The sequence below is a fragment of the Otolemur garnettii genome, unplaced genomic scaffold, assembly GCF_000181295.1.
Source record: "Otolemur garnettii isolate 467f Iridium unplaced genomic scaffold, OtoGar3 scaffold00019, whole genome shotgun sequence".
NCBI classification, from domain to species: Eukaryota; Metazoa; Chordata; class Mammalia; order Primates; family Galagidae; genus Otolemur; species Otolemur garnettii.
In genome coordinates this window covers 24770323-24796724 of record NW_003852414.1, presented here as the reverse complement: position 1 = coordinate 24796724, position 26402 = coordinate 24770323, and the positions used below count along the sequence as shown (strand labels likewise).

The 26402-nt window shown below is 43.0% G+C and overlaps 1 protein-coding gene, 1 long non-coding RNA gene and 1 pseudogene across 2 annotated transcripts; 2 read left to right on the top strand and 1 right to left on the bottom strand.

Annotated features, from left to right (window-relative positions):
• Positions 1 to 1618: 1618 nt before the first annotated feature.
• On the bottom strand, positions 1619 to 3409 carry LOC111724119. The gene is made up of 2 exons (XR_002772469.1): positions 3368 to 3409; positions 1619 to 2313 (listed from the first exon to the last, which is right to left on the bottom strand). It is a non-coding gene; the product is annotated as an uncharacterized LOC111724119 (long non-coding RNA).
• Positions 3410 to 9768: 6359 nt separating this feature from the next.
• On the top strand, positions 9769 to 11098 carry LOC100941858 (annotated as a pseudogene).
• Positions 11099 to 11308: 210 nt separating this feature from the next.
• On the top strand, positions 11309 to 25858 carry LOC100940488 (aldo-keto reductase family 1 member C4). Its single transcript, XM_003786839.3, has 9 exons — positions 11309 to 11437; positions 14724 to 14891; positions 15935 to 16051; positions 17150 to 17227; positions 17663 to 17785; positions 20613 to 20722; positions 20994 to 21159; positions 22956 to 23038; positions 25623 to 25858. The coding sequence occupies exons 1-9, from the start codon at positions 11345 to 11347 to the stop codon at positions 25663 to 25665; spliced, it is 981 nt and encodes a 326-aa protein (XP_003786887.2). The 5' UTR covers positions 11309 to 11344; the 3' UTR covers positions 25666 to 25858.
• The last annotated feature ends 544 nt before the right edge of the window (positions 25859 to 26402 follow it).

The window sequence follows — 26402 nt, the reverse complement described above, 5'->3', positions numbered from 1 at the left end:
CTCCATAGGTGTGGTCCCACTGTTTACCCTCCCTCTATGAAACACTCCCCTCCCTTCTCATTCCCCTCCCCTTCCCTGAGTGAGTGATTATAAATTGGTTTCATAGTAGTACTGAGTACATTGGATTTTTTTTTCCATTCCTGAGATACTTTACTACGAAGAATATTTTCCAGCTTCATTCATGTAAATATAAAAGAAATAAAGTCTCCATTGTTTTTTAATGCTGTATAGTATTCCATGGTATGCATATACCATAATTTATTAATCTATTCATGGGCCAGTGGGCACTTGGGCTTCTTCCATGACTTGGCTATTATGAATTGAGCTGCAGTGAACAATCTGGTGTGAATATCTTTGTTGCCGGGTGATTTTTGACCTTTTGGATATACACCTAGTAGAGGAATTGCAGGATCAAACGGCAGGTCTACATTTAGATCCCGAGTGTTCTCCAAACTTCTCAATACCCAAAATACTACCAGAACCAGTGTGGTTTTAATGCATCAGGAGAGCCAGACATGGGGTCTGCTCCTGGGGAAGGAAGCTGAGCAAGGCAGGACGGGAGGGCCGAGCTTGGCATCAACACCCCGCTGGGCAGGGGAAAAGGTCCAGATGGACTGAACTGAACCGTGCTCTGCACAGGGCAACTCAGTATTTTAAAAGGAGAAAGGGGAACATGAAGGGTGAGCAAAGATTCAATAGAGCAAGGAAGGGAAAAATTAGAAAAAGCAGCAGGGCGTGGAGGGGGGGTGGTCTTGTGCTTGGCACAGGTTCTGACTTCACACGCCTGTCCCTCCTCTGGCTCAGCAGACCTTGGCTCTTTCTTCCATCTCCACAGGACATATGAATGTGCTCGGGCAATGTGGCAGCTGGCCAGGTTCAAAAGCTAACCAGTGGGTCGAGATCACCACTGCACATGCGATAAGGGAGTTGCAGACAGTTCATTTGCTTATGTGAAACCGAATTCTCTGGAATGGTAACAGTCCGAATGTGTGGAAAGAAGAATAACTGGAAGGCAGAAAATTCAGTGACCTTAGCCCTACACTGAGGCTCAGGGCTGCCAAAAAAGAAATGCTGTCGAGCTAGCCAGGCCGTGCTGCTCCAGTGAACTGTTAGGAGGACGTTTCCCTCAGGACTCACCGTTCCCTTGCAAAGAAATGAGCACTTCCCTACAGACGCCTCTCCTAGCACCTGCCAAGGACGACCCCCACGGAGCTAATCCTAAATCACTTGATTTTATGGAAGTAAAGAACTGAGCTTACATCCTACTTACCTGCGTTTGGGAATGAAAATTCGTGTAAACAATAAATAGATGACATTTTTGTTTCGCTCTGAGAACTAAAAGCAGAGTGGTTTCCTCCTGGACGTGGTGAAGCTGCTCTCAGTGGAGCAGAGGCTGGGTGATACCAGTGCTTTAGACACAAAGGGGACCACTGCAATTTATCTTTTGAGAATCGAAGAATTTTTCTTATAGGTTAATATAACTCTCTATATAGTAAAAATGTTTTTTATTAACACGCTGCTTTATCCCTTGCAATCTGCTGTTTCACTTACCCTATGATTTAAATTGTCCTTCAAGTTCACCTCAAACCCAGGGAGTCTATATGAGTGGAAACAAAGATTTATCCCCCCTCATGACTTTATTTGTCCAGGAAGAGACAAACCACACCTTCCAGCACTTTGCTCCTCTTCCCGAGTATAGAATGGGCCTCTCACCTTCCCTCGGGAGTGCTCTGTTTTGGATGCAACTTGTAGTAAGGATTAGAGAGAGTTCACGGATTGGCATAGGCAGGAAGAGGGCGGAGCATCCCTGAGACACAGAAGGAAGATCAAGGCAGGAGACAGTGGGGAGAGTGACCCCGGCAGGAGACAGTGGGGTGAGTGACCCCGGCAGGAGGCAGTGGGGAGAGTGACCCCGGCAGGAGACAGTGGGGAGAGTGACCCCTGCACCTTGACCACCTTCTCCAGAAGCTCAGGGTCATCTTGCCTGGAGAATCGTGACAGACTGTTTCTATGCTGCCTGTGGAAAGTACAAGTCAAATTAAACCCAGGAGACAAGAGTTCACTGCTGAAGGCTGTTGAGATAATACAGTGAATTGTAGGGTATGAGGCGTTTGCAGCAAAGGGGTCCCAATCCTATGCCCAGGCCATGCAAATGGAGCATGGGCGTCCTCTGTCACATCCACGTGGACCAGTGTGAGCCCTCCAAAGGCTGAAAAGACATTCTGGCTTCAGGACTCCTGACACAAGGTGGTTCTGTCTGGAAAGGCAGCCTGGCTGGAGTCAGGAGACATCATCATACAAATTCATATCTCACTGCAAAGGAAAAGTAAGAGTTAATCTCAAATGGCAAAATAAAAAACAAGACTGAAGGTTAAGCCTGGAATTTAATATGGTTAATTGTGCAGAGGTCAAGTGAAGGCCGTGGGTGGAGGTTAGAGTTTGGGGGATCTGCCAGGAAGGCAAATGTTTACCCTTTTGAAAGTAAACATTTCTCTCGGATTGCAAAAGTGAACTAGACTTTGAAAACCACAGACAGGTTTTAAAGCAATAACTGAGAAAATGACATGAAGGCTGTGTTGACCAGTTTGATGGAAGTATTTCAGATTGCATGTGAAAACCCCACACTGTACCCCAGAAGTGCATTAATGTACATAGTTACCATTCAATTAAAAAAAAAAAAAGAAAGAAAGAAAACCACAGACAGAATTGTAGGAATAATCTCTTAGTTAGCAAATAAAATAAAAGAAATCAGAGATTGGAGATTAAAAAATCATTTGTAGTTGCAATTTTTATTTATTTTTATTTTATTTTATTTTTGCAGTGTTGGCCTGGGCCGGTCTTGAACCTGCCACCCCCAGTATATGGGACCAGCACCCGAATCCTTGAGCCACAGGCATTGCCGGTGGCTGCAATTTTTAGAAATCATCACTATCAACAACTTATAGTCTCGTCCCTATGATACAAGTGATGTGGCAAATAACATTGTTGATTATAAATAATAGGTACTCTGCTCTCTTCACTAACACATCAAAAAGTCCTTAGTCCTATACTTCAAAATTTTTCATGAATACAAAATTCATACTCTTTTGTTTGTAATCATCTCATAATATTCTATTGTATCAATGCACAGAAGTTAACCAAACTACTCGAAAATGTAATAGTACTTTAACATTATTCCGGCACTTTTCCCCCATGAATAAGGTTGAACAAAGTCTTAAATTAAATGTGATGTTTGTCTGCCTTGTGGCAAATTTAACGGTGTTTTCTTTTGCTTAAGACAGCGTCTCAGTATGTCGCCCTTGGTAGAGTACTGTGGTGTCACAGCTCACAGCAACCTCAAACCCCTGGGCTTAAGTGATTCTCTTACCTCAGACTCCCAAGTAGCTGGGACTACAGGCACCTGCCACAGTGCTCGGCTATTTTCTTATTGCAGTTGTCATTGATGTTTAGCTGACCCGCGCCAGGCTTGAACCTGTGCTATGGGTGCCGAGCCTTGACAGTGGTTTTCTAAAGCTTTCCTAACAGCTGAGGGATCCCAGGAGCTCCTGGGCCTGGCTGCACGTTGCAAGGCGCTGCCCTGCTGAGTGGCACACGCAGGACCTCTCACCACACACTTGCCAAGGCCATACCCTTGTCAGGCCTGGATGGTCTCCTGAGGACACAGCGCAACAACAAAATACAAACAATATTTTGCTGATGGGAAAGTTAAAGATTCTCCTCTTTGAGTTTTAACTTGCAATTCTTTATTGGGGTCATAATTTGAAAAATGCTCAGTAGTCATCTCCTTACTTGTTGGTGGAGGGGTAAGAGGTGTGTGCTGTAAGACAGTTCATTGTTTCAAATTACGTTTAATCAAGAAGGGGTTCCCTGGGCCGGGCAGCTTCTAAGAGGGTCACCTGGTCTGTCTTTGTTCTGACCCCATTTACACGCTACGTTACATTTACAGATTTGCGTAAGCTGAGACATCCTTGCATCTCTGGGATGAAGCCCACCTGGTCATGGTGGGTTATTTTTCTACCAGGAAAATACAGTTTGCTAGGATTTTATTGAGAAAGTTCCATCTATATTCATAAGGGATGTTGGTCTGTAGTTTCTGTTATTCTGTTCCTGGCTTTGGTATGTATCAAGGTGACACTGGTATCTTAGGACAAGTTGGAGAGTATTCCTTCCTTCTCGATGTGATGAAATAACTTCTGCAATATGACCATCAGTTATTTTTGGTAGGTCCGACAAATTTCAGCTGGAGGAGTTCCTCTTTCATTGTACCTCTGAGTCCGGTGACTACATTGTGGTAATTGCCTCTTGGTGATAACCCGCCCAGGAGTCTGTTGAGCTCCTAGTACCGGAATCTAGTCCAGACCTCTAGCAAGACCTGGGAAATTTCTGTTAAGTATTTTCTCAAATAGGCTTTCCAGCCCTGGTGCGTCCCCTGTTTGTCCTCAGGGGTGCCTGTGGTTCTGACCTCAGGCCTCTTCACACAATCCCACGTTTCTGGTGGACTTTGCTCATTCCTCTTCCCTCTCTTGCTCTTTGACTGACTTGTTTAATTCAAACACGCCGACTTGGAGCCCTGAGATTCTTTCTTCTGCCTGGTCCAGCGCACTCTAAAGCCTTTCGAGTGTGTTTTATATTTCCTCGAGTGGATTTTTCATTTCCTGACGTTCTGCTTGATTTCTTTTTAAAGATTCTATTTCTAGATTCTTTTCTTGCATTGTTCTTATGGTTTCTTTCTGTGGCTTTTCTATTTTCTCTTGTATTGCATTAAACTTCCTTACAATCTATAGTCAAAATTCTCCTTTTGGTTGATTTCCACTGGCACAGAGCTGTTGTTTTCTTGGGGGGGGGGCCTTTGACTCTGATTTTTTTCATGTGTTTACCTTTTTCACTAAAAATGAGGGTGACTGAAAGTTATCACTGTAATTAAAACTACCAGATACAAGAGAAACAATTCTATATGCAAAGGATAAAAGAACATAGGATGTGTTTTGATAAAAAGGTTGTAAGATAAGGCAGTGTGGTTTTTGTTAAAAGGAAAGTAATTTTGCCTAGTTTCAAAGTTTTAGGGATTGTTGTAAATTGCTGAAATAAAAAGAATGATGGATAAAATGGAACTGATACAGAAAGCTGAGAAAAAGAGAAAAATTATAAAAGGTTTTTAAAAATATTACCTTGTGGGCTTGGTGTCTATAGTTCAGGGGTTAGAGCACCAGCCACAAGCACCATGGCTGGTGGGTTCGAACCCAGCCCAGGTCTGCATTCATGAGAAATGGTAACCCAACTTCAAACAGAGGCTGGACTAACAGAGAGCAGAAATAATTTTTTTTACATTTTGTTCAAAATATTGCTGATTTCTCATGGCTTATTTCCAGAGTCAAGAAAGCCTTTTTCTTGTGAGCTATTTACAGCCTCTAATAATTGAGAAAACTGGCAATATTTACCTTTCTCTCTCCACCTGATATCAGAATTTAGAAACTATTCGTGAGTATTCTTATTTTATCATAACATGCTTATTTGCATAAGTCCAACAATAGCCTATTTTCCTTTATAACAAGACACATTATGGACACTGATGGTTCTACTGAGGTTTTCACTGGGATGGCATATTACCGGGCAAGCCCAACTTACAAAGACCCTGTTGGACCCATCTCTATTCCTGTTGCAGTTTATGGACTTAATCAGGCCCAGGATAATAAGAGTAAAACTTTGTGCACACAAATTTGTCTTAAAATAATTTCTCTTTGGCTCGGCGCCTATAGCTCAACCGGCTAAGGCGCCAGCCACGTACGCCTAAGGTGGCAGGTTCGAATCCCCAGCCCGGACCTGCCAAACAACAATGACGGCTGCAACCAGAAAATAGCCAGGCATTGTGGTGGGTGCCTGTGTGTGGTTCCAGCTACTTGGGAGGCGGAGGCAGGAGACTCGCTTGACCCCAGGAGTTGGAGGTTGCTGTGAGCTGTAATGCCACGGCACTCTACCCAGGGGGACAGCTTGAGGCTCTGTCTCAAAAAATAATAATAATAATAATTTCTCTTTTATAGAAAAGGGCTACTGCAGAGAGAAAAATTGTATTTAAGAGGAAACTATATCTCCTGGTTAACAGATTCCAGTCTTGACCTTTGTTTTTTGAGTTTTTATTACTTGCCTACAGTTCTGACTGAATCCTGGGTTATCGCTTAGCTACAATAAATCTCTAAAGAAGAACCTTTAAAATAGTTAAATAGTTCATGCAAATGAAGGTATCACAGCAAGGTTTTTAGCTGCCTGGGGATGGATTAATGCAGAAGTTACAAAATCAACTGCAGCTCTACCAAACTCTCTCAATTCCCAGCTCAGATGGTTTTAGCAAAGTGCTTGTGATTTATGTATCTAATTGCTAAAAATCTGCATGTAAAACCAAGATTGCAGTCACTCAATGTGTACAGATCAGTTAATTTTATGACTTTGCTTTTTCACATTTGCTAAAAAGCGTTCTAAGGATTAAAGCATGCATGTCCCCCTCCATTCCTGTCTGGCCTAGGATGTCTAGTTGTCTATCAGGACATTAGCCATAAGAATCCCACCAAAAGCCTGGTTGGGCCCAGGCCAGGTAGCCACACCACCTTCAGCAATAACGGGACAAAATGAAAGTTTGATCATCCAGGATAGCTCTGGAAATCTCACCCAAAGGGGGGGAAATGAAAAAAATAGATAAAGTCCTGCACTCCCCAACAAACTGAGCAAACTCCCTCTTTACAAGGAAAAACTAAAATCCCAGCCATAAGAAGATGAAAAGTCAGGCACGGCTCCTTATTCCCCTCTCTGCCCCTCCCTCGTCAACCATCATCAGGCTCTCTTCCCTAAGAATTAAGCAGAAATCATGGCCAGGTTCAGTGGTTCACACCTGTGATCCCAGCACTAAGGGAGACTGAGGCAGGTGAATCGCCTGAGCTTAGGAGTCAGAGAGCAAAAGCCAGAGCAAAAGCAAGACCCCATCTCTACTAAAAATAGAAAAACTAGTGGGGTGTTGTGGCAGGTGCCTGCAGTCCCAACTACTTGGGAGGCTGAGGCAAGAGGACTGCTTGGGCCCAGGAGTTTGAGGTTGCTGTAATGACACCACAGCACACTAGGCTGGGGCAAAAGAGGGAGACTTAGTCTCAGAAAAAAAAAAAAAAAAAAGAATTAAACCAAATCAGTCATTTGGAAAGACCAGCTCCACCATTGATTTCAGCCACCTAATGCCCCCCCCCCTTACTTTTTACCAACTACCCTGTATTCCTTGTTAGTAAGAGGCGACCCCCCACCATGAGGGGGTTCTGGCCACTCTACCCGGGCTGTGCAGCCAGTGCCTGAGCTCCACTTCACCTTGTGATGTCAGAGGACCGAACTCCCACCCTGGGGTCATTCTGATGCCAGCAAGTTTTGGACATGAGTCCCCTGAAGCAGGATGAAGCTCAGCTGTCCCTGCTCATGTCTCCCCTTCACGCCGCGGCCCAGCTCCTAAGACGGCTTATCAAGTGTGCACATTGGGCTGTTTGTGCCTGTTTCTTTTACCCCTTCCTCAGAGAGCTTACTCCTTTCCTGCCTACAGCTGTGCTTCCCAGCCTGAACCTTGCTGTCCATTTTAGCCAGCTGGGTCCACCCCTGGATGGGAGGCAGATGATAAGCATGGCCTTGTTATAAGCCAACTTAAAATATCTATGAACAGATGAATTGCACCAACATTCAGCATAATTGAGCAATTGTCCTTGCCCTGGTTCTGTTATGAACAGAACACTTTCTGCCTGCATTTTCATGTCATGTTGTGGAACCTTCCAGATACTCTCTGAAAGAAAACCTCCAGCCACGAGTGGCGCCTCAAGGCCACACGTGGCCCTCCAGATCCCCAAGTGCAGTCCCTTGACACAATCCAAACAAGCAAACAAATCCCTTTATAAAAAGGATTTGTTCTATAAAATTTGGATTCAATCAAAAGACCACACCCAAGGACCAGAAGGCCACATTCTTCTCACAAAAAAGTGTCATTGGATGGTAGGGTCCTTCCTCCCAGTGGAATTACAGCCTCATTCCACCCACCCTGATGCTTATGGGAACTTATGTTAAAACTTTTTCATCTGCGGTATCTCGGGCAGAAGCCGCCCGTTTTCCCTGTGGAACTGGCTGACCTTCGCCGACATGCAGGGAAGCCGGACCTGAAAGTGACAAGGCTTTGGGAACATCCTGGAGAAAACAGAATGACAACCAGAGGGACAGCCCCAGGCTTTGCTCTGTGGGACAGTCGGCTCTCCAGCTAACATATTCCAAGAAGGATCAAGGTTGAAATGGCCCAAATAAAATTAATTTCAAGAACACAAACAACTTTTCTTTTTCTTACTCCTAGCAAATGGTGGCTGGAAAATTCTGTGTACTCCACAGGAAAGAATTTTCCAGCTGCCAGTGCACAAACAATGGAGTTATTTGCTCTAGGAAATGGTAAGATACCTTTCACCGGAGACAGGTTAGTTGTATCCTCAGTGATGTCTGAGAGGGCCTGTTTGCCAAAGAAGAGTTATGTTGAATTCTGTTTTTGAGAATCAGACACTTTATTACAATTGAGCATGAAGTTTTTATATACTAAAGGTGTTTATCAATTGACTTTACATTCTATTCATGTTGAAATCTGATGTTTTCATTCGTTCTATGATTTAAATCAGCCTTCAAGTACTCTTGCAACCCTGAAAGGCTGTAAGTGTGAACACAGAAAGGTTTGTTCTGTTCCGTGACTATTTTTCCAGAGACAGCAGCACAGAAAGGAAGGAAGGAATGTCTCCGGAGTAGAGATGAGAGAGCACCTTGCCACCTGCACACGGACCGAGGGGTCATCCTGCCACACAGCGGCTTCAAGCTTTTTTGGTGTTTGCAAAATATTTCAGGCTGAGAACACAGGCACAGTTGAGGTTGTTGAGAGAATATGCTGAATTGCTTAGGCTGATGCGAGTGAGGCTGGTTCTGTTCCTATGTCAAGCAGCAGGGATCTTGACCAAGTGTATCATTTCCAACTAGATTAGTCGAGAGATACCAGGATTAGTTCATGGCATGAATCCAAAGTCTTGTACAAAATATTCTGAGTTCAGGAGAGAAGAGAAACGGTGGTAGACCTGGAAATTTCAACTAGCTAACATCGGCAGATACCATAATCCAAGTTTTACATCAATATTGGGAAATAAGAACCTGGAGACCTGATATCCAAAGGGCAAATAGGCGGGGTGTCCCAGCTCCAGAAAAGAGAGCCAAGAACTTGGCTTCTCCTCCACCTTTCTCTTCTATCCGGAGCTGATAGCTGCCTGCCAACAGCGGGTGACAGTGGCCCTTTCTCAGTTGGGACGTTGATTCAAACGCTAATCTCCCAGAGGCATTCTCCCAGATTCATCCTGAAATAATGCTCACCAGCTATCTAGGGATCCCTTACTCTGGTCAAGCACACACCCAAAATCACCTATTTACTTGTTACGTTTTTGGTGAATTGGCTCCTTCATAAACACAAGGACATCTTGTCTTACTGTGCTTTTCCTTATCATCCTTCACAAATACTGTGATTTTCCAAAGTAAGGTATAGAGGATTAAATATCATGCTTATTACAACAGTCACCGATATCCTAGCTCATCTGAGGAGTTACTGAGAACAAGACATTCTCCTGGCAAGCCTGGAAATCTCTTGTGACTTCTACAGAAGGCAAGCCACCAAGTAACTCAGTAATCCTGGAGGAGCAAAGTTCAGTCCTGTGGTAGTAAGGCTATTGTTAAACATTAACCATGAGGGTTTGTGGATAGCCGTGTTGAGCAAGTCCATGGGCCCCACTTTGCCAACAGCAGGTATTCCCCTAAAATGATTAAGACCCACTGAAGGCTCAGATGATTGTTGACATTTCTTAGCAGAAATCAAGGAGTGGCTTCATTGTGGCATGATCAAAAAAGAGATTTCTAACTGGATTTTTTTGGTTTTTTTTAGTTTCCACAAAAATGTATTTAATAAGCTTGTTGTCAGCTCAGCACCTGTAGCTCAGTGATCAGGGCACCAGTCACATGCACTGGAGCTGGTGGGTTCGAACCCAGCCCTGGCCAGCTAAACAACAGTGACAACGACAACAACAACAAAATAGCCAGGTGTTGTGGCGGGCACGTGTAGTCTCAGCTACTTGGGAGGCTGAGGCAAGAGAATCGCCTAAGCCTAAGAGTTTGAGTTACTGTGAGCTGTGACATACTCTATCACGGACGACATAGTGAGACTCTCTCAAAAAAAAAGAAAAGAAAAGAAGCTCGTTGTATAAAATCAAACAACATTTTCAACATGTCATCAATAATTGAAACTCATCAATAATTCAGAATCACTAATATCTGAGAGTGCTTTGTATTCTGGAAGATTACCTAAACTAAAAAAATTACATATTTACAACACACGTAGATATAACCAAAGAACTATTTCAGCTAACATTGACATTCACAGAGTTGCGGAGATTTATAGCCTGGAGTTGCTGCCACGTGTTTAGGAAATTTACCTAGCCATGGCTCTGAAGATTCACCCCTTCCTCCCGGCTGGTCTGCAGACTGGATGATGAGAGGGGGAAAGTATTGCACAGATCACAACACAAACAGAACTCACTGGAGCCACCCTCTTCAGTCAGAAGAGCTTCCTCCTAGTTGGGAGAGAGTTGAAGCATCAGAATTTGAAACTTATTCTGCAGGTCACACAAGTAGGGAGCTCAGGACAAGCATCCCTGTGCTCCTGGTGTACCTCGGGTGTGCTCAACCATTGCCTGTCATATACCAGCCGCAGCAAACTAGAAGACATGAGTCCCTTCTGGTACCTTTGAATCCATATCATACTGCAGAAATTTCTGACTGGCTTCAGGTTCGTGCTTGAAATTCCATGAAACATGACCACATTCGGAGACCCTGGGAACTCTTCCAGCTGACTGACCGGATACATACCAGGGAATGCTAAAATTGCTCTTCATAAAGGAACTGGAACAGATCATTAAAATATATGAAGCATTCAGATGGCTCTTCTCTCTGACCGGCATTTATAACCTAACACACGTTGCTATGTGTTCTATAAATTTCCTATGGTAGCTTATGACAGTGTATATCGATCTTGGACAGGAAAAAAGATTGTCTCATTAACAAAGTAATTATTATATAATAATTCTCCCTTTGACAAGAGCATGATGACTGGTTTTTATTTGCATCTCACTCTGCCAGATGTTACACCACCTCTCTGCTCCTAAGTCTCATTGGTTGACCCTTGGACACTGTCACTTGGGCAGAGCCAATTTTGTTTATAAAATGGGTGGAGGCAGAAGAAATAACACACCTGGCTTGACCAGAAGACATGCAGCCGATGGATCTGGAACATCGGAGAGTGAGACTGAATGATGGTCACTTCATGCCTGTTCTGGGATTTGGCACCTACATGCCTCCAGAGGTAACTATAAGGCTCCTGGAGTTGAGAGTCCATGAGCCTCGTCGATGTTAAAACTATCCCTGGATGAGCAGACGCTGACCTTGCTTCCATCGAAATGATGGGTTGGGGGATGGGGATGAGGGGTGGTCCTCTGACGTGAGAGGGAGCAAAACGGGAAGCCCACATTCTTTTCTTTTTTCAATAGAATAATTTTAATTAGGTGCATATAGTAGAAAGTCGCATTACATCAATATAAATTTTTTAATCCAGGGAACACATAGTTAAGTAAAAGTACATCCTTATTTTTGTTATTTTCAAAATACTCACTGAAGTATTTAGGGATACGGGGAGAAGCATATGTCACATACATATATGCGCACATCGTAACTGGAAAGAACAATAATCAGAACTACTGCTAGGCTGGAAGAAAAAAAATTTTTTTTTTCAAGGCAAAGTCTCACTTTGTAGGCCTTGGTAGAGTGCTGTGGCGTCACAGCTCACATCAACCTCAAACTCTTGGGCTTAAGCGGTTCTCTTGCCTCAGCCTCCCAAGTAGCTGGGACTACAGATGCTCACCACAATGCCTGGCTATTTTTTGGTTGTAGTTGTCATTGTTGGTTAGCTGGCCCCGGCCAGACTCGAACCCGCCAGCCTCCGTGTATATGGCTGGCGCCCTAACACTGAGCTATGGGGCCGAGCCAAAATATTCATTCCAATATTGTCCTCAGATGACTAATTGTGTGGCCAGGGATGAGGTTCTCATCTATATGACAAAGATATGCATAGAGAAATTTTGAAGACAGTTGACAAGGATCATTTACCATCATTTACATTGTAATACAAATTGGCATGAAAGAGAAGGGAAATGGGATCACTTGTTTTTTTTATTATGAATTAATTTGAGTTCTCTGTGGATTCTAGTTATCAAATCTTTGTCAGCAATTACCTACATGCAAATATCGTCTTCCATTCTGAGGGCTGTCTGCTTGCTTTACTTACTGTGCTCTTGGCTGTGCAGAAGCTTTTTAGTTTGACCAGATCCCAGTAATATATTTTTGGTGTTGCTTCAATTGCCAGGGGAGGTCCTTCTCATAAACTATTCTCCCAGGCCAATTTCTTTTTCTTTTTTTCTTTTTTTTTTTTTTTTTTGGCAGGAGCCAGGTTTGAACCCGCCACCTCCAGTATATGGGGCCGGTGTCCTACTCCTTTGAGCCACGGGCACTGCCCCACCTAGGCCAATTTCTTCAAGTGTTTCCCCTGTACTCTCTCTAAGTATCTTTATAGTTTCATATCTTAAGTTTAAATCTTTGATCCAGTGAGAATCAATTTCTATTAATGGTGAAAGGTGAGGGTCCAGTTTCAGTCTTCTCCAAGTCGCCAGCCAATTCACCCAGCAGCATTTGTTAAAATGGGTAATCTTTCCCCCAATTTATGTTTTTGATAGGCTTATCAAAGATCAAATGATGATAAGTCTCTGGGGATTATCTTGGTTCTCTATTCTGTTCCATACATCTACCTCTCTGTTTTTGTGCCAGTATCATGCTGTTTTGATCACCATAGATTTATAGTATAGCCTGAAGTCTGGTGGCGTGATTCCTCCTGATTTGTTTTTATTTCTGAGTAATGTCTTGGCTATTGAAGGTTTTTTCTGATTCCATATAAAACAAAGTACTATTTTTTCCAGATCTTTAAAGTATGATATCAATAGCAATGGGTGGCAATGTATCTGTACCTCATACGAATGATAGAACACAACTGTAGCCCAGAATGAAGGAGGGAAGAGGAGGGTAAGGGGAGGAGAGAGGAGAGGTGGGGGGGGGGTAATAGTGGGACTTGCTTACTATGCATAATGCAAGGTACATGTCAAATCTATTAACAGTAGAGTATAAATGTCTTAATGCAAAAAGTAAGAGAGGTGAAGGCTACATGAGTCAGTTTGATGTAAGCATCCTAAATTGTATATAAAATCAGCACATTATATCCCATAAATGCATTAATGAAATAATCTGGAGGACAATGCATATAGAAATTGGCAAAAATATAATAATAGTATAATTAATTCTTAACTATAAAAACAACTTTTGGCATTTTTAAAGGTGAAATAAAACCCCAGACAATAGAAAACAAGAGACAAAGAAAGAGAAGTGAAAATGAGGACCTCTTGAGGCTTCAGCCTGAGTCAATTTGCACCAAAGTACTAATCTAGCCTGGTCAGGGATGGCAGGAAACCCCAGGAGAAAGCTCCTGTGATTTCACTGGAAAAAGAAAGCTTCTGAAGTATCTAAAAAGAAACAAAAAATAGCTTCCTTCATTCAGGATTCTATCATTTAACAAGTGCACTTTCAAATATTTATCCAAATTGGTAGATAAGACAATAATTTTACATTTCACTGGAAGAAGCATTGACCCTGATTTTTGCTAATTTCTTACAAGCTATAGTTAACTTGCTGTGCATAAATCTATGTCCTTAGAATACACCTCTTTACTCCTCACGTTTGTGTCCACAAATGCGATGCAGACACAGCAGCCGTGTAGAACAGATCAACATAACAGATCATTCTCCATAGAGCACCTGTGTCAAAATCAGAGCCTGGCCAGTATCTGAGAACTTGGACATCTTGTCATTTTCTGTCATTTTTGGCACTGTGGTTGTGCCTAAACTGTTTGCATGTAGACCTATCTCTTTTCTGGATTCTTGGCACATGCCTCAGAAGGTGTCTATGTAACCAGACCCCAGTGAAACCTAGTAACTGAGGATCTAAAGAACATTCCCTGAGGACAGCATTTCCCACGTGTTGTCAGAATAGGATGCTGGTGAACTTAGTGTGTTCTGTGTAATGTCTCTGGGAGACATTACATGAGGACCCGGGGACAACATAGTGTGCTCCGTGCAATGCCCCCGGGAGAGGACTCGAGGACACTCACAACACATTTCTCCCATGTTTCATTCCATGTACCATTTTCCTGAGGTAGTTTTTTAAATCATATAAAACTATAATTATGACTATTAAGTAAAACTGTACAGTAAGTACTCTTAATTTTTCCAACAAATGCCTGAATGTGGAGGTGTTGCTGGGGACCTCCAATGCTGGGGAACAAGAGATTGCCTGGGATGGAAGGAGTTCAAGGGATGCTCAGCCTGTATTGGTATCCAAGATAACCCAGGAAAACTGGAATGGGTTCTTCCTCCCACGTGCAGAAATAACCCAAGATGAGGAAAAGCTGATTCTTGTGAAGGTCACTGCTTGTGCCTGAGCTTCCTCTCAGTCACCGGGGCCTCCTAATCCTACCTCTGGTGCCCCTCCAGGTTGACAAGAGCAAGGTTGTGGAGGCCACCAAATGGGCGATAGAAGCTGGGTTCCGCCATATTGATTCTGCTCACTTGTATGAGAATGAAGAGCAGGTCGGGCTGGCCATCCGCAGCAAGATCGCAGACGGCTCTGTGAGGAGAGAAGACATCTTCTACACGTCAAAGGTGCAGTCTGCTGGGGAGGGCACGGATGTAATGGGGTGGGGGCCTCAGCTCAGATAGGCCTGTACAATTAGATGAATCTCTGATTATATATTATGGTTTCTCCTAGTTCCTGCATCACTTTCTATTTCTGAATATATATAGAAATATATATATATATTTCTTTTTTTTTTCTGGTTGTTTTTGGCCGGGGCTGGGTTTAAACCTATCACCTCTGGCATATGGGGCCAGCACCCTGCTCCTTCGAGCCACAGGCACCACCTATTATTTCTTATTTTGAGTATCTATTACTAATTAATCTTTACCAGAGACAGAAAAAGTGATAGTAAGAGAACACCATGAGTATTAAACCCTTATCACTAAAATGTCTTGAACTGTGTCCAGCACACATTGTTCCCTTTAGTTCAATAAAAGAGTGATACTTATTCTTATCCATAGAGTGGAAGAGATAAGACGAGTTGAGTATTAAAACACTCTGCAAACTGTATCGAAATAATGCAGGTGACAGACACAACTATTTCTTGAAACAATTTTTATTTTTTTATTTTTTTAAATAGACAACAATTATCTATAAATAAAAATAGAAGATATTGTCAAAAAACAGATCATGCCAACTCTTACAGACAATAGAAAAGGAAGAATACTTCAGATTCATTCTACTCCATCTGGATATACCTGATATTAAAATTGGAAAAAATATATTATTATAAAGGGAAATTACATACATATTTCACTTATAAATGAGGGTGCACTATCCTAAACAACATAATTTATTTTTGTGAAACAATCAGCAATTTTTATTTTTTGAGCAATTTACTTCCATAGTTCAGTATATATACTAATTATGTGTCCATTATTTATCTGTTCCTATGAATAGACTTTGTATGAAAGGATCAGGTTCAAAGGAAACAGAAGAAAGGATGGAATAATTTTTGACCAGTCGTCATCACTTTGAAAGCCTGGGGGGAAATGTCTATCAGGTGAACCAAACTAATAATTGGCTGAAATAGTTTTTCAACACAACTTCCACTCTCTAACCCCTACAGATCTGGAGCACTTTCTTTCGACCAGAGTTGGTCCGAGAATGCCTAGAAACATCGCTGAGAAAACTACAGTTGGACCATGTTGACCTCTGCCTTATCCATGTGCCGATGGCTTTGAAGGTAGACGAGTTGTATGGTCAAGCCTACACATTTCTGTTGTCAGCACGGCCACTACTTACACGGACGGCTAAATTAAGCTCTTGCTTAAGAGAATGTTGGAATTATTACACTGGAGAGGAACCCTAAGTCCTAATTCCTTTTTTATTGAGTAAAGGTTGAATCCTTCCTTGTGCCTGTTAAAACCAGAAGAGCACAGCATCCCCCAAAGCATGAGAAAACAGTGATGGCCACGTTCAAGGCTCTGTCCCAATTGTGGCTTCTCAGTCCACGTCTTGGGATCGTCACAGACACAGAATCTGTCACACAGCTGGTGCTCAAACTTCTGCACAATCTGCTTCTCCATCTCCCCCAATTTTATGCTGAAACAGATTTGGTAGAATTCACTGGGTGGCTGTCAAAGGAAAGCCCTGATGGGAATTTGGGAAACTCAACATCCTTGGCTGCCTCTTCTCACGGTGCAGCTCTGTAGTTTCTCTTAGCCATTGATTCCTGTGTTTGATGTATGACTTTTAACTTAAATTTATAAAAAATTACTCAGGCTCATTTATGCAAGAGAGTTTATTGGATCATGTGAATGGGAAGTTAAAGCCTTGGTTGCATGGCAGGATCTGACATAGTCTTCAGAAATGTGTCCTTCTCTCCATCCTCATCTGTGTAATCCCAACAGGTTTGCTGGATTTTTGTCCCAGCCCTTCCCCATGTTGGGAATTACTGTTTTGAAGCAGTGCAGGCCTCGTGGAATTAATCTGGAAAAGAGCCTTCCTTGACCATGTCTGGTTTGTGGTCTTGGCAATGAACCATCATGTGCTTCTGTAGAACAGGAGCTTGGACTTCTCACCTGGGTCGAGATGGCTCTGATGATTGATGCCAGTGAATAAGAGGCATTTCCCAGAAGGAACGTACAGGGGCAGACAACAGTAATATAAGTCACCTAGAAGACCCCAGTGACCTGGGGGAAAGGAATTTATTTATACATAGAATAGACGTACACACTCACCCTCATATGACTAGTGTCCCAGCTCTAAATGTACCAGGCAGTGTGGCTATGGGTGGTGACTTTAATTTGTGACATAACTGAAATGACTGCTTCTTGTTCAGCCAAGCGAGACTATTTTGCCAACTGATGAAAATGGAAAAATAATGTTTGACAGAGTGGATCTTTGCGCCACCTGGGAGGTAAGTGCTTGGGGAAAGAGCACAAAGAAGGAAGACAAAGGCCGAGGGTCCGCTTCCCCCCTTCCACCTGTGACAAGCCCCACGGAAATTGGAGCTTTGGGATGGGACATTTGCTGTGGGTGTGGAGATGACACCATGACTGCAAGGCCATGGTGAGAAACTTTAACAGGGAATCAGGCAGGAGGAAGTCCAGCAGCTCCTTCCCGTGCTGGGCAGGAATCTCTCCAGTTCCCTAAAGAGGACACAGGGCTGCTTCTTCCTTTGCCGTCCCTGCATTATCCCTGCATACTGTTTCTGCTTCTCCTCTGACAGTCACTGCCTGCTGGTCTCACTGTCCTTTCCTGAAAGCTGTGGTTTGACAGTTCTGTCTTCCTGCATTGACCTTCACCCGCAGTCAGCTGCACACACGACCCTTCACAATGCCTCCCTCCCCAGGCCCTGGAGAAGTGTAAAGACGCTGGATTGGCCAAGTCCATCGGGGTGTCCAACTTTAACCGCAGGCAGCTGGACATGATCCTGAAGAAGCCCGGGCTCAAGTACAAGCCCGTCTGCAACCAGGTGAGCTTGGCAGACCCGTCTCCATTGTGTTGCTCACGCCCTTCCTCCTGCTCTCCTGCCAGGTGGCCATTTGACGTTCCCTCCCATTCGTCTCCCTTTGTGGAGCCGAAGATTCTGCACAGCGCAGCCCCTGTCTAGAAAGGCATGGAGGACCTTCAGTTGTATCTCTGCTAGGAAAAGTCTTAGTAAAATTTGAGGAGAGCTCAGATCAGAAACATGTACAATCCATTGGGGAGGTAAACTGGGTCAAGGATGCCTGGACTGGTAGATCGGACCTGGGGACAGGGACTGGTCATTCCTGGAGCTGTGAAAGGTGCCCAGAGACTGAGGGGCGAGGGGATCAGGAGGGGACTGAGAACAGGTGGGAGGCCGTGAAGGTGAGGAATGGGCAGCAAGGAAGGAGAGGAGAATTAGAGAAGGTGGGTGCTGGGGTCGAAATGGGGTTCGGATGCCTGAGTCCTTCATCTCAGCATCTTTGCTTCAGAATAATTTTTGACCAGGCATACATAGATACATTAATAATCGACTGGAGACTGGGATTCATCGGGTAAGAGGCAGGATGTTGGCTGTTGTGGAGACACCTGTTGACAGTGGATGAAATCACCACTGAGGCTGGTTAAGCAGAGCATGGAGCTGGCCTGTGCTGCCCACGTCCCAGCCTGCTCCCCTCACTGCCCCATTCTGCACAGGCCCCTGGCCTCTACTTCACTTTCAACAACTCGGAGTCAAAGAGGAAGAGTCTATGGTTGAAAAGCAATGTTGACAATTTTCAACAATTCAGAAAATTGAGTGGACGCCGTGGCTTAGTCTTATCCCAGCACTTTGGGAGGTGGAGGCTGAAAGACCACTTGAGGCCAGGAGTTTAAGACCAGCCTGGACAACATAGAGAGACCTCTTAACTACAAAAATAAGAGAACTCTCCTGATGTGGCAGCATGCTCCTGTAGTCACAGCTATTCGGGTGGCTGAGGCAGAAGCGTTATTTGAGCCAAGGTGTTCGTGGAGGCAGTGAGCTATTCTGATGCCACTGCACTCCACCCTGGGAGACTGAGAAAGACCCTGCCTCTCACACACATGCACATACTTATAACTTGGAAAATTCAAAAGACTACCACGGGACAGCCCATGTTTGTTAACATTTGTCCACACTGCAAAATGCATAGGTACTTGTATGTGTGTATATCTGTGCCCACATGTGGATCTGTCTCTGATACTTTGCTGGACATCTTCAGAGTAAGTGTAGAGATGACAATTTGCACCCACAAACCTTTAAAAGGAGGTCATCAGAATGAAGATATGCTCCCAATTAAAGTGTCAACATTACATCAAGGAAATCAACAATAATGCCCCCACATCCTCTAGAGTTCAGTCACCGTTCATATTTCCACTGGGAAACAATTCCTATTCTTTTTTAACCATAATCCAATTGAGGTTTTCAGATTGTATTATATTTATTTATTTATTTAGAGACAGAGGCTCATTCTGTTGCCTCTGGGTAGAGTGCCATGGTGTCATAACTCACAGCAACCTCAAACTCCTGGGTTCAGGCAATTCCCCTTCTTCAGCCTCCCGAGTAGCTGGGACTATAGGTGCCCACCACAATGGCCAGCTAATTTTTCTACTTTTTTAATAGAAACAGGATCACAGTCTTGCTCAGGCTGGTCTTGAACCCTGAGTTCAAGCAATCTACCCACCTCAACCTCCCAGAGTACTGGGATTACAGGCATGAGCCACCATGCCCGGCCAAATTATTTTATTTTTATATCAGTGACTTATTTGTCTCTTCCAAGTCTCTGAAAATTAGAAATTAGATTTTCATGTTTTAATGCATCGAGGTTAAACATTTCTGGCACCAAAATGTTCTCAGCATGCTGTGGCCCTCAAATGACACCACAGTAGTTAGCACCTAATTGACAAGTTGCTTGCTGTTAGTGACCACAATTTATCATTTGGTTAAACTACTAGTAGCCAGATCTGTTCTTGGTAAACATGCATTTTCTCTTAGAATTACTAGTAGTCTAATCGGTCATAATTGTCAACAGGATAACTCATATGCCATAACAAATGTTCACACAATGGCTGAGTACACATCAACGATTTTTTATTTGTTTGCTTTGTATTCTGTTTTCTTCTTGTATCTGTTTCCTTGGGGTTTTAAATAATTATTCTCACTTTTAACTGCTGTTTTTACTTTTCTTATCTGTCATTTTAATGAAGAAAAAACTCATCAAGTCAGGATAACATAGACTTGTTCCTGTGACACAAGGGAAAAGCTTAACTGAATTTCTTTAATTATCCATGTCCAGAGAAAGAAATTAGTGTCATAATAACCATGTCTGGGAACAAACATTTAATTCTCTCTTTTTCTCCATCATTACTATGAGCTCAAGAATTTTTGTTTCCTTGTGCTTTAAAATTAATTTGACTCATTATTCATTTTGATACTCAAATCTACCCAAATGTTCTCCCTGGGATTCCTGCCGAATTTATTCTTTGGTCAATCAGTCTTGCCCTCCTGAGTCATTCACTCAATTCTTGCTTTCTGAGAGAAATTGATGTTCCAGGTTCAGCATGTTTGGTCCCAGACCTTGAATTCCACCTGTTTTCTTTTAGAAAACAAAGGTGTTTAGAGCTCAAAATTTGGTTCATAACATTGATTGTTTTCAGAAGTGAAATTTTTATTTATTATTTCAAGAGACAGATATAAAAATTCTTTTTCTAAATTGGTCATTAATTCACATTATTTAAGCTTATTTTATTTTTATCTTTGTTCACATTACTGTTCCTGTCCCACATAACCTGATGCCTCCCGCCTGGGTCGTCTGCAGGTGGAATGCCATCCTTATCTCAACCAGAGCAAGCTGCTGGATTTCTGCAAGTCCCAAGACATCGTGCTGGTGGCCTACAGTGCTCTGGGGACCCAGCGAGATAAACGATGGTAAGAAGACAGGAGGCAGTTTACCTAAAATATCACTCAGATTAAAAGTCGCTTTAGTGATGCCACCCTCCTTTCCTGGAGTGCTGTCAGGTGGCTCAGGGACAGGGGACAAGTTGCATGTCCAACAACATCCCAGCAGATGCTGGTGCTGCTGGCCCGGGACCACCCTGGAGAGGCCTTGGTGTGCAGTGAACGCCTGGGTCGGTTTGGGAAGCCCCTGCCATGCCCAGTACTAGGTCTCAGGAGCTCAATATCGTCTGCTTCCTTCCAGGGTAGACCTGAACTCCCCCGTCCTCCTGGAAGACCCAGTCCTGTGTGCTTTGGCCAAAAAACACAAGCGGACCCCCGCCCTGGTCGCCCTGCGCTACCAGCTGCAGCGCGGGGTTGTGGTCCTGGCCAAGAGCTACAATGCACAGCGGATCCGAGAGAACGTGCAGGTGACAGGGTCTGAGCCCGGGCTCCTGCACAGGGAGCGGAGTGGGCTTCCCCCCACAGCTTGGGCCGTGTCCCCCTTCAGATGCCCTGGACCTGTGCTGTGCGGACCCCCTGTGCCTGCTGTGCACATCTCCCGGGCTTACCACTGCTCCCAGCAGCACAGGCAGTGTGGGGAGAGGTCCTCAGGGCCCCAAGCAGAGATCTGGGTTTGTGTGTTGCGTGGGCAGCGGGCTCTGTCTCCCCTGCAGAGACATGTCCTTCCCTCCATTTCTGAAGTGAGGGATTTGGACGAGGTGGAGGGCTCTCTGGTCTCCAGATGTGCGTGCGCGCGCACTCATGTGTCATGTCTCTGAATACTCAGGTGGTCTAATTTTCATGTATTTACTCTCTTAAGAGTTTTTCCTGGTTAAGTGCCTGTTTCCCTTTTTCTATTTGATTTCGTTTTCTCTGTCTTTACACGTATGCAAGTATGATTTCAGCAACAGCTAGAGTTGAACTGTAAGAAACCCCTCAACACAGAGGTTTAATATGGAACAATTCTCTTTGCTCAGGATTCTATGGCATGAGAATTAGCCTGGGCTCAGATGAACTCAGTCAAACTCTCCTGTCTCTGGGGCTCCCGTACGTGTAAGGGGGACGATGAGAGGGGCGGCTGTGCTCCGCGGCACAACTCACATATTAAATGTCCATAAATACTTCTCTGGCCTCTCTTCTGTCTTCAGCTGACTTAATTATAATTACTTTACTATACTGCCTTCATTACATTGAAAAGTATGTCTTGCTGTCCAGAATGGTAAAACTTTTACCTAATCCTTCCCTTATTTCAGAGTATCTTGGCTATTTTTGACTGACTGTTCTATCATATAAAATTTAGAATCACCTTATAATCTTCTATTAAAGAGTAAAAATTTCAGGCTTTGGTAGATAACTACATTGAAATTGCAGATCATTTTGAAAGCCTGACTGCTTAACAATTTTGAGATTTCCAATTCATGATCATGATAAGAATCTCCAGTTACATAAGTGGTCATTTAATACATATATAAAAATCTCCTACCTTTTTTCTTTAAGGTATCTGGGTACATTTTCTTAGATTTATCCATAAAGGTTTCACAATTTCAATAGTATTTTTATGAACTGTCATAAATGCTTATGATTTTGAACATTTTCAAATGTCCAAGTGTAAAGTTTGTGACACTTTTTATTGTCTCTTCCTTCTCAGTATCACTGTTTCAGAGTGTTAACCTGAAGTAGTGGATCTACATGGTTCAATCTGTATTAATTAGTGATGGCTTTTTGACAATTGCAGTTTCTCAGATTTAGACAGTGAGGTCCTCAGCAGCAGAATCTGTGCCCTTTGAAGACGACATCATTAGTATTCCTGTAATTCGTGGCTTAAATTGTGTTGAAAAATATTTTCACTTTAGAACTTCTTGTCAGTGAGATATCAAAACCCAACTATACCCATCAAACTTACTAGATTACTTAAAAAGTTACAAAAATTGGCCTCTAAAAAAATTTTGCCTCTAGATGCTTGTGGACCTTGTGAGCAGGTGACCCATTCAGGTTTGAAGGATGTCTCTGTTTCTTCTTAAGCTCCTTCTCAGAGCTCCTGTCTGCCTGTGGTGCTCTGAGGTTTCTGTATATTATGCTGAGTTTTTAGATTGATATCCTTCACAACATTTGGAATCAGATGCTTTAAGTGCTGCATCTGTACCATGGTGTTTGATATGCTCAGACACTCTTGATTGGCTATTATGTAATCTAAAAATAATGAAATTTTCTATTCATGTGATAGGTTTTCGAATTCCAATTGACTCCCGAGGACATGAAAGTCCTAGACGGCCTGAACAGAAATTTTCGATATATTACTCTTGATTTGTAAGTACCTTTCATAAACATATTTTTTCAATTTATTGTCTGAAGTAGGATGGGCGTTAAAAGTTACCCCAACACCAGGCAGGCAAGGCCAGCTGGAGTTGGAGGTGAGACAGGTGCTTTCTGGAATTTACCTTTCATACTTGTTTGGACGGGGTGAGTGGGACCCAGGTTACCACATGCCCTTGCATTTCTGCCTCCATGGAACTTTCCAGAACGGATGACATGACTGCTGAGTCAACATCTTCCATGTGGACCTCTCATGTCTACCACATTCTAGTGGACATATTCTGTGGGGTATGCTCATTGTAGCCCAATCATGTGTCTCCAAATCTCTGTTTATATCTTATTCTCCCAAACCTGCTCAATTTCTTACCAGATTAATCAACCTATGGTCCATGCCAGAAATTCCCATAACCCCCACCTGGAATGTTCACTAGATGCTGTCAATTTAGTGTTTTAATCATTTTTTTATTATTAAGTTTCCAAATATTGAGGGAGCACCAATGCTTCGTTACATGGATAGCTTTGGTAAAGTTTGAATCAGGGGTACAAGTGTGCCCATCATCCCAGTAGTGTTCATTGCACCCATTAGGTAGGGTTCTGTCCCTCCCCTTCCCAGCCCTCCCCTCCCCTCCCCCCTGCTTGATTTTTAATGACTTTTACTTCCCTCTGTTCATGTGTCTGCCCTGTGGATAGGTCCAATTTATTAAAGAGTGCATGAGGTATCCATTTTTCCATTCCTGAGACATTTCATTTAGGAGAATGGTCTCCAGTTCCATCCAAATTGCTGCAAAGGGCATTAATTTATCCATTTTTTTTATGGCTCAATGGCATATACCACATTTTGTTAATCCACTCGTAAACTGATGGGCCCTTAGGTTAATTCCACAGTTTTGCAATTATGAATTGTGCTGCAGTAAACATTCAAGTATAGATGTCTTTTAGATAAAATTACTTCTCTTCCTTCAGGTAGTGGGATTGGTGGATCAAACGGTAGGGCTTCTTTTCGTTCTTTGAGGACTCTCCAGACCGTTTTCCTTAGCGGCTGTACTAGTTGGCAGTCCCACCAACGGTGTATAAGTGTTCCTTTCTCTCTCCATTGACACCAGCATTTACTATTTGGGGACTTTTTAATAAAAGCCATTCTAACAGGGGTAAGATGATATCTCATTGTGGTTTTAATTTTTATTTCCCTGATGACTAGTGATGTTGAATAGGTTTTTGTGTGTTTGTTGGCCATTTATCTATCTTCCTTTGAAAAACTAATATTCGTGTCTCTTGCCTGCCTGTAATGGGGTTAATTTTTTCTTGCTGATTTCTTTGAGTTCTTTGTAGATTCTAGAAGTCAGTCCTTTAAGAGCTGTATAGTTTGCAAATATTTTTTCCCAGTCTGTAGAGTGTCCATTTGCTCTGTTGATTATTTCCTTAGCTGGGCAAAGCTTTTAGTTCAGTTCAGTGTCTTTCAAAGTCTCTCTAGTTTCTTTCTTTCTTCTTGTGGGTTGGTTGCTCATGAGCCAGACACAGCATTTGCCTGGAAAGGGCTCTTTAACAAGGCAGAGATAGTGCATGGTTTACATTGTGTGAGGCAGGAGAGCTCAGGGTAGAAGTGGGAAACGTTTTAGAGAGGAGATATTGAAAACACCAGAGCTTAGGAGCAAAAGCTCTGTTGTTGAAGATAATTTATAGTCAACAAAAGATTTGTACTATTTCTTTATGATCTAAGAATCTAGAACATTTTATTGGGACAAGGGAAAAAGAAGATGGTATGTGCCTGAGGCCTCTGGAGGTTTAACAGGTGATAGAGATGAAAAGATAAGTCATGCACAGACATAAGCAGGATGGCACACCATGGCTGCTCTTTCATTATAGTAGAGGAAAATGAATAAAAAGGGTCATTATGAAAAAGAAGAGAAAATAGCAAGCACGTGGCATTCTTAACACCAAGTAAATATTTACAATCAGTGGTCCTCATTAAATGTGTCCCCTAATTCTGGGGACCATTTTAAAAAATAAATAGGAGAGAGAAGTTTATTTTCGATGTTATTTCCAAATAAAGATTTTCCTTAGTACATTGTATCTCTGGGATACGAAACCCTATATTATACGTGACAATTTCGCGTTTCTGAAACTAATGCAATACATTGCAGAAAGTAGGCGGTAAGTAATTAGCGAATTGATGGCTGACGTGTAATCACCTGCGGTCACCTTTAACACTCAGCAGTACCTGTTAGTGATGGGCAGACGGCAGGTCTGTTCCTGTTCTAAATAACGCAGAAAGAGTTTCTGCTTTCACTGAGGATTTTGAAGAAAAAAAGAGCGGAATATCGCCTTGTTTTATTGGCAGAGGCAGAGGAATGTTTGGACATTTGATTCTGTGTGCTAAGTTCCAGGCAAGGGAATATAATTTGAATAATTTAGTATTTTTTAAAAACTCCTGAAGTCACGTTCATGAAAGTAAGAAGGACAGACCCTACAGTCAGAAAGTAAACTGTGAACCTTCCACCCTGGCGGCAGCTTCTTGGAAATCCTAGTGATGGAGTCATTGTACATCACCCATTCGGGGCATTATTCTTTCTCTTTTCAGCCTTGCTGACCACCCTGACTATCCATTTAAGGATGAATATTGACATGGAGGCATCTCCTGACTTGTCCTGAGAGCTTCTGTTTGTGTCCCCTGATGCCGAAGGTGTTCCTGGAGCTGCTCCTTGGACACATGACCTCTGGTTAATTCCACATCACTTAGCAACCTCAGGCAGCTACGCCACCTTCCAAGGTTAGGGAGTGAAGACAATAAATTTATATCGCAATGAACAAATTGAATGTTTTCCCCTGAAGTTTCTTTCTCTGCTCCATGCCTGCTGCTTGTACGTTTTGTTTCTCCGGATTCATTAGGGCCAAAGCCAGATTTGCCTAGGACTTTAGGGAGCAGAAAGTAGGAGGAGGTGATAAAAAATGATTTATAGACACTGCTGAGGTGGGGTGGTGGAGTTTCCAGCCCTGTAGAAGGAGCAGGTCGCAGGTATTTGTCAAGCAGAGTGTCTTTAGCTTTTGAGGAACAAAAAGCCACACTGCTAGGTTCTGGAAGGTAGGCGTTTATCCCAAGTGTGACGATAGTCAAGGGATCCCTTTAGGCACCAGGAATAAGGGATCCCTGTGAGGCATGGTCAGGGAGAGGTATGGGCAACAGCCCAGGAGGAGGGACTAGGAGTCATTAGCAGCCATGCAGCACCTGATTGCTTCTGTATAATTCTCCCTGAGAAAATGAAGCAAAATAAATTGCCAAATAGGTAAATTATTAATATTGACTCAGTGAGATAGGATGTAACCACTGAAAATGTGCACACAGAGTGATGTCCACAAGATG

Excerpts from the sequence above, each read along its gene's own strand:
- LOC100940488 (XM_003786839.3), top strand. The coding sequence starts at position 11,345 with ATGCAGCCGATGGATCTGGAACATCGGAGAGTGAGACTGAATGATGGT. Across the intron at positions 17,786-20,612 it reads ACAAGCCCGTCTGCAACCAG|GTGGAATGCCATCCTTATCT; the intron begins GTGAGCTTGGCA and ends GGTCGTCTGCAG. Across the intron at positions 21,160-22,955 it reads GGATCCGAGAGAACGTGCAG|GTTTTCGAATTCCAATTGAC; the intron begins GTGACAGGGTCT and ends TTCATGTGATAG.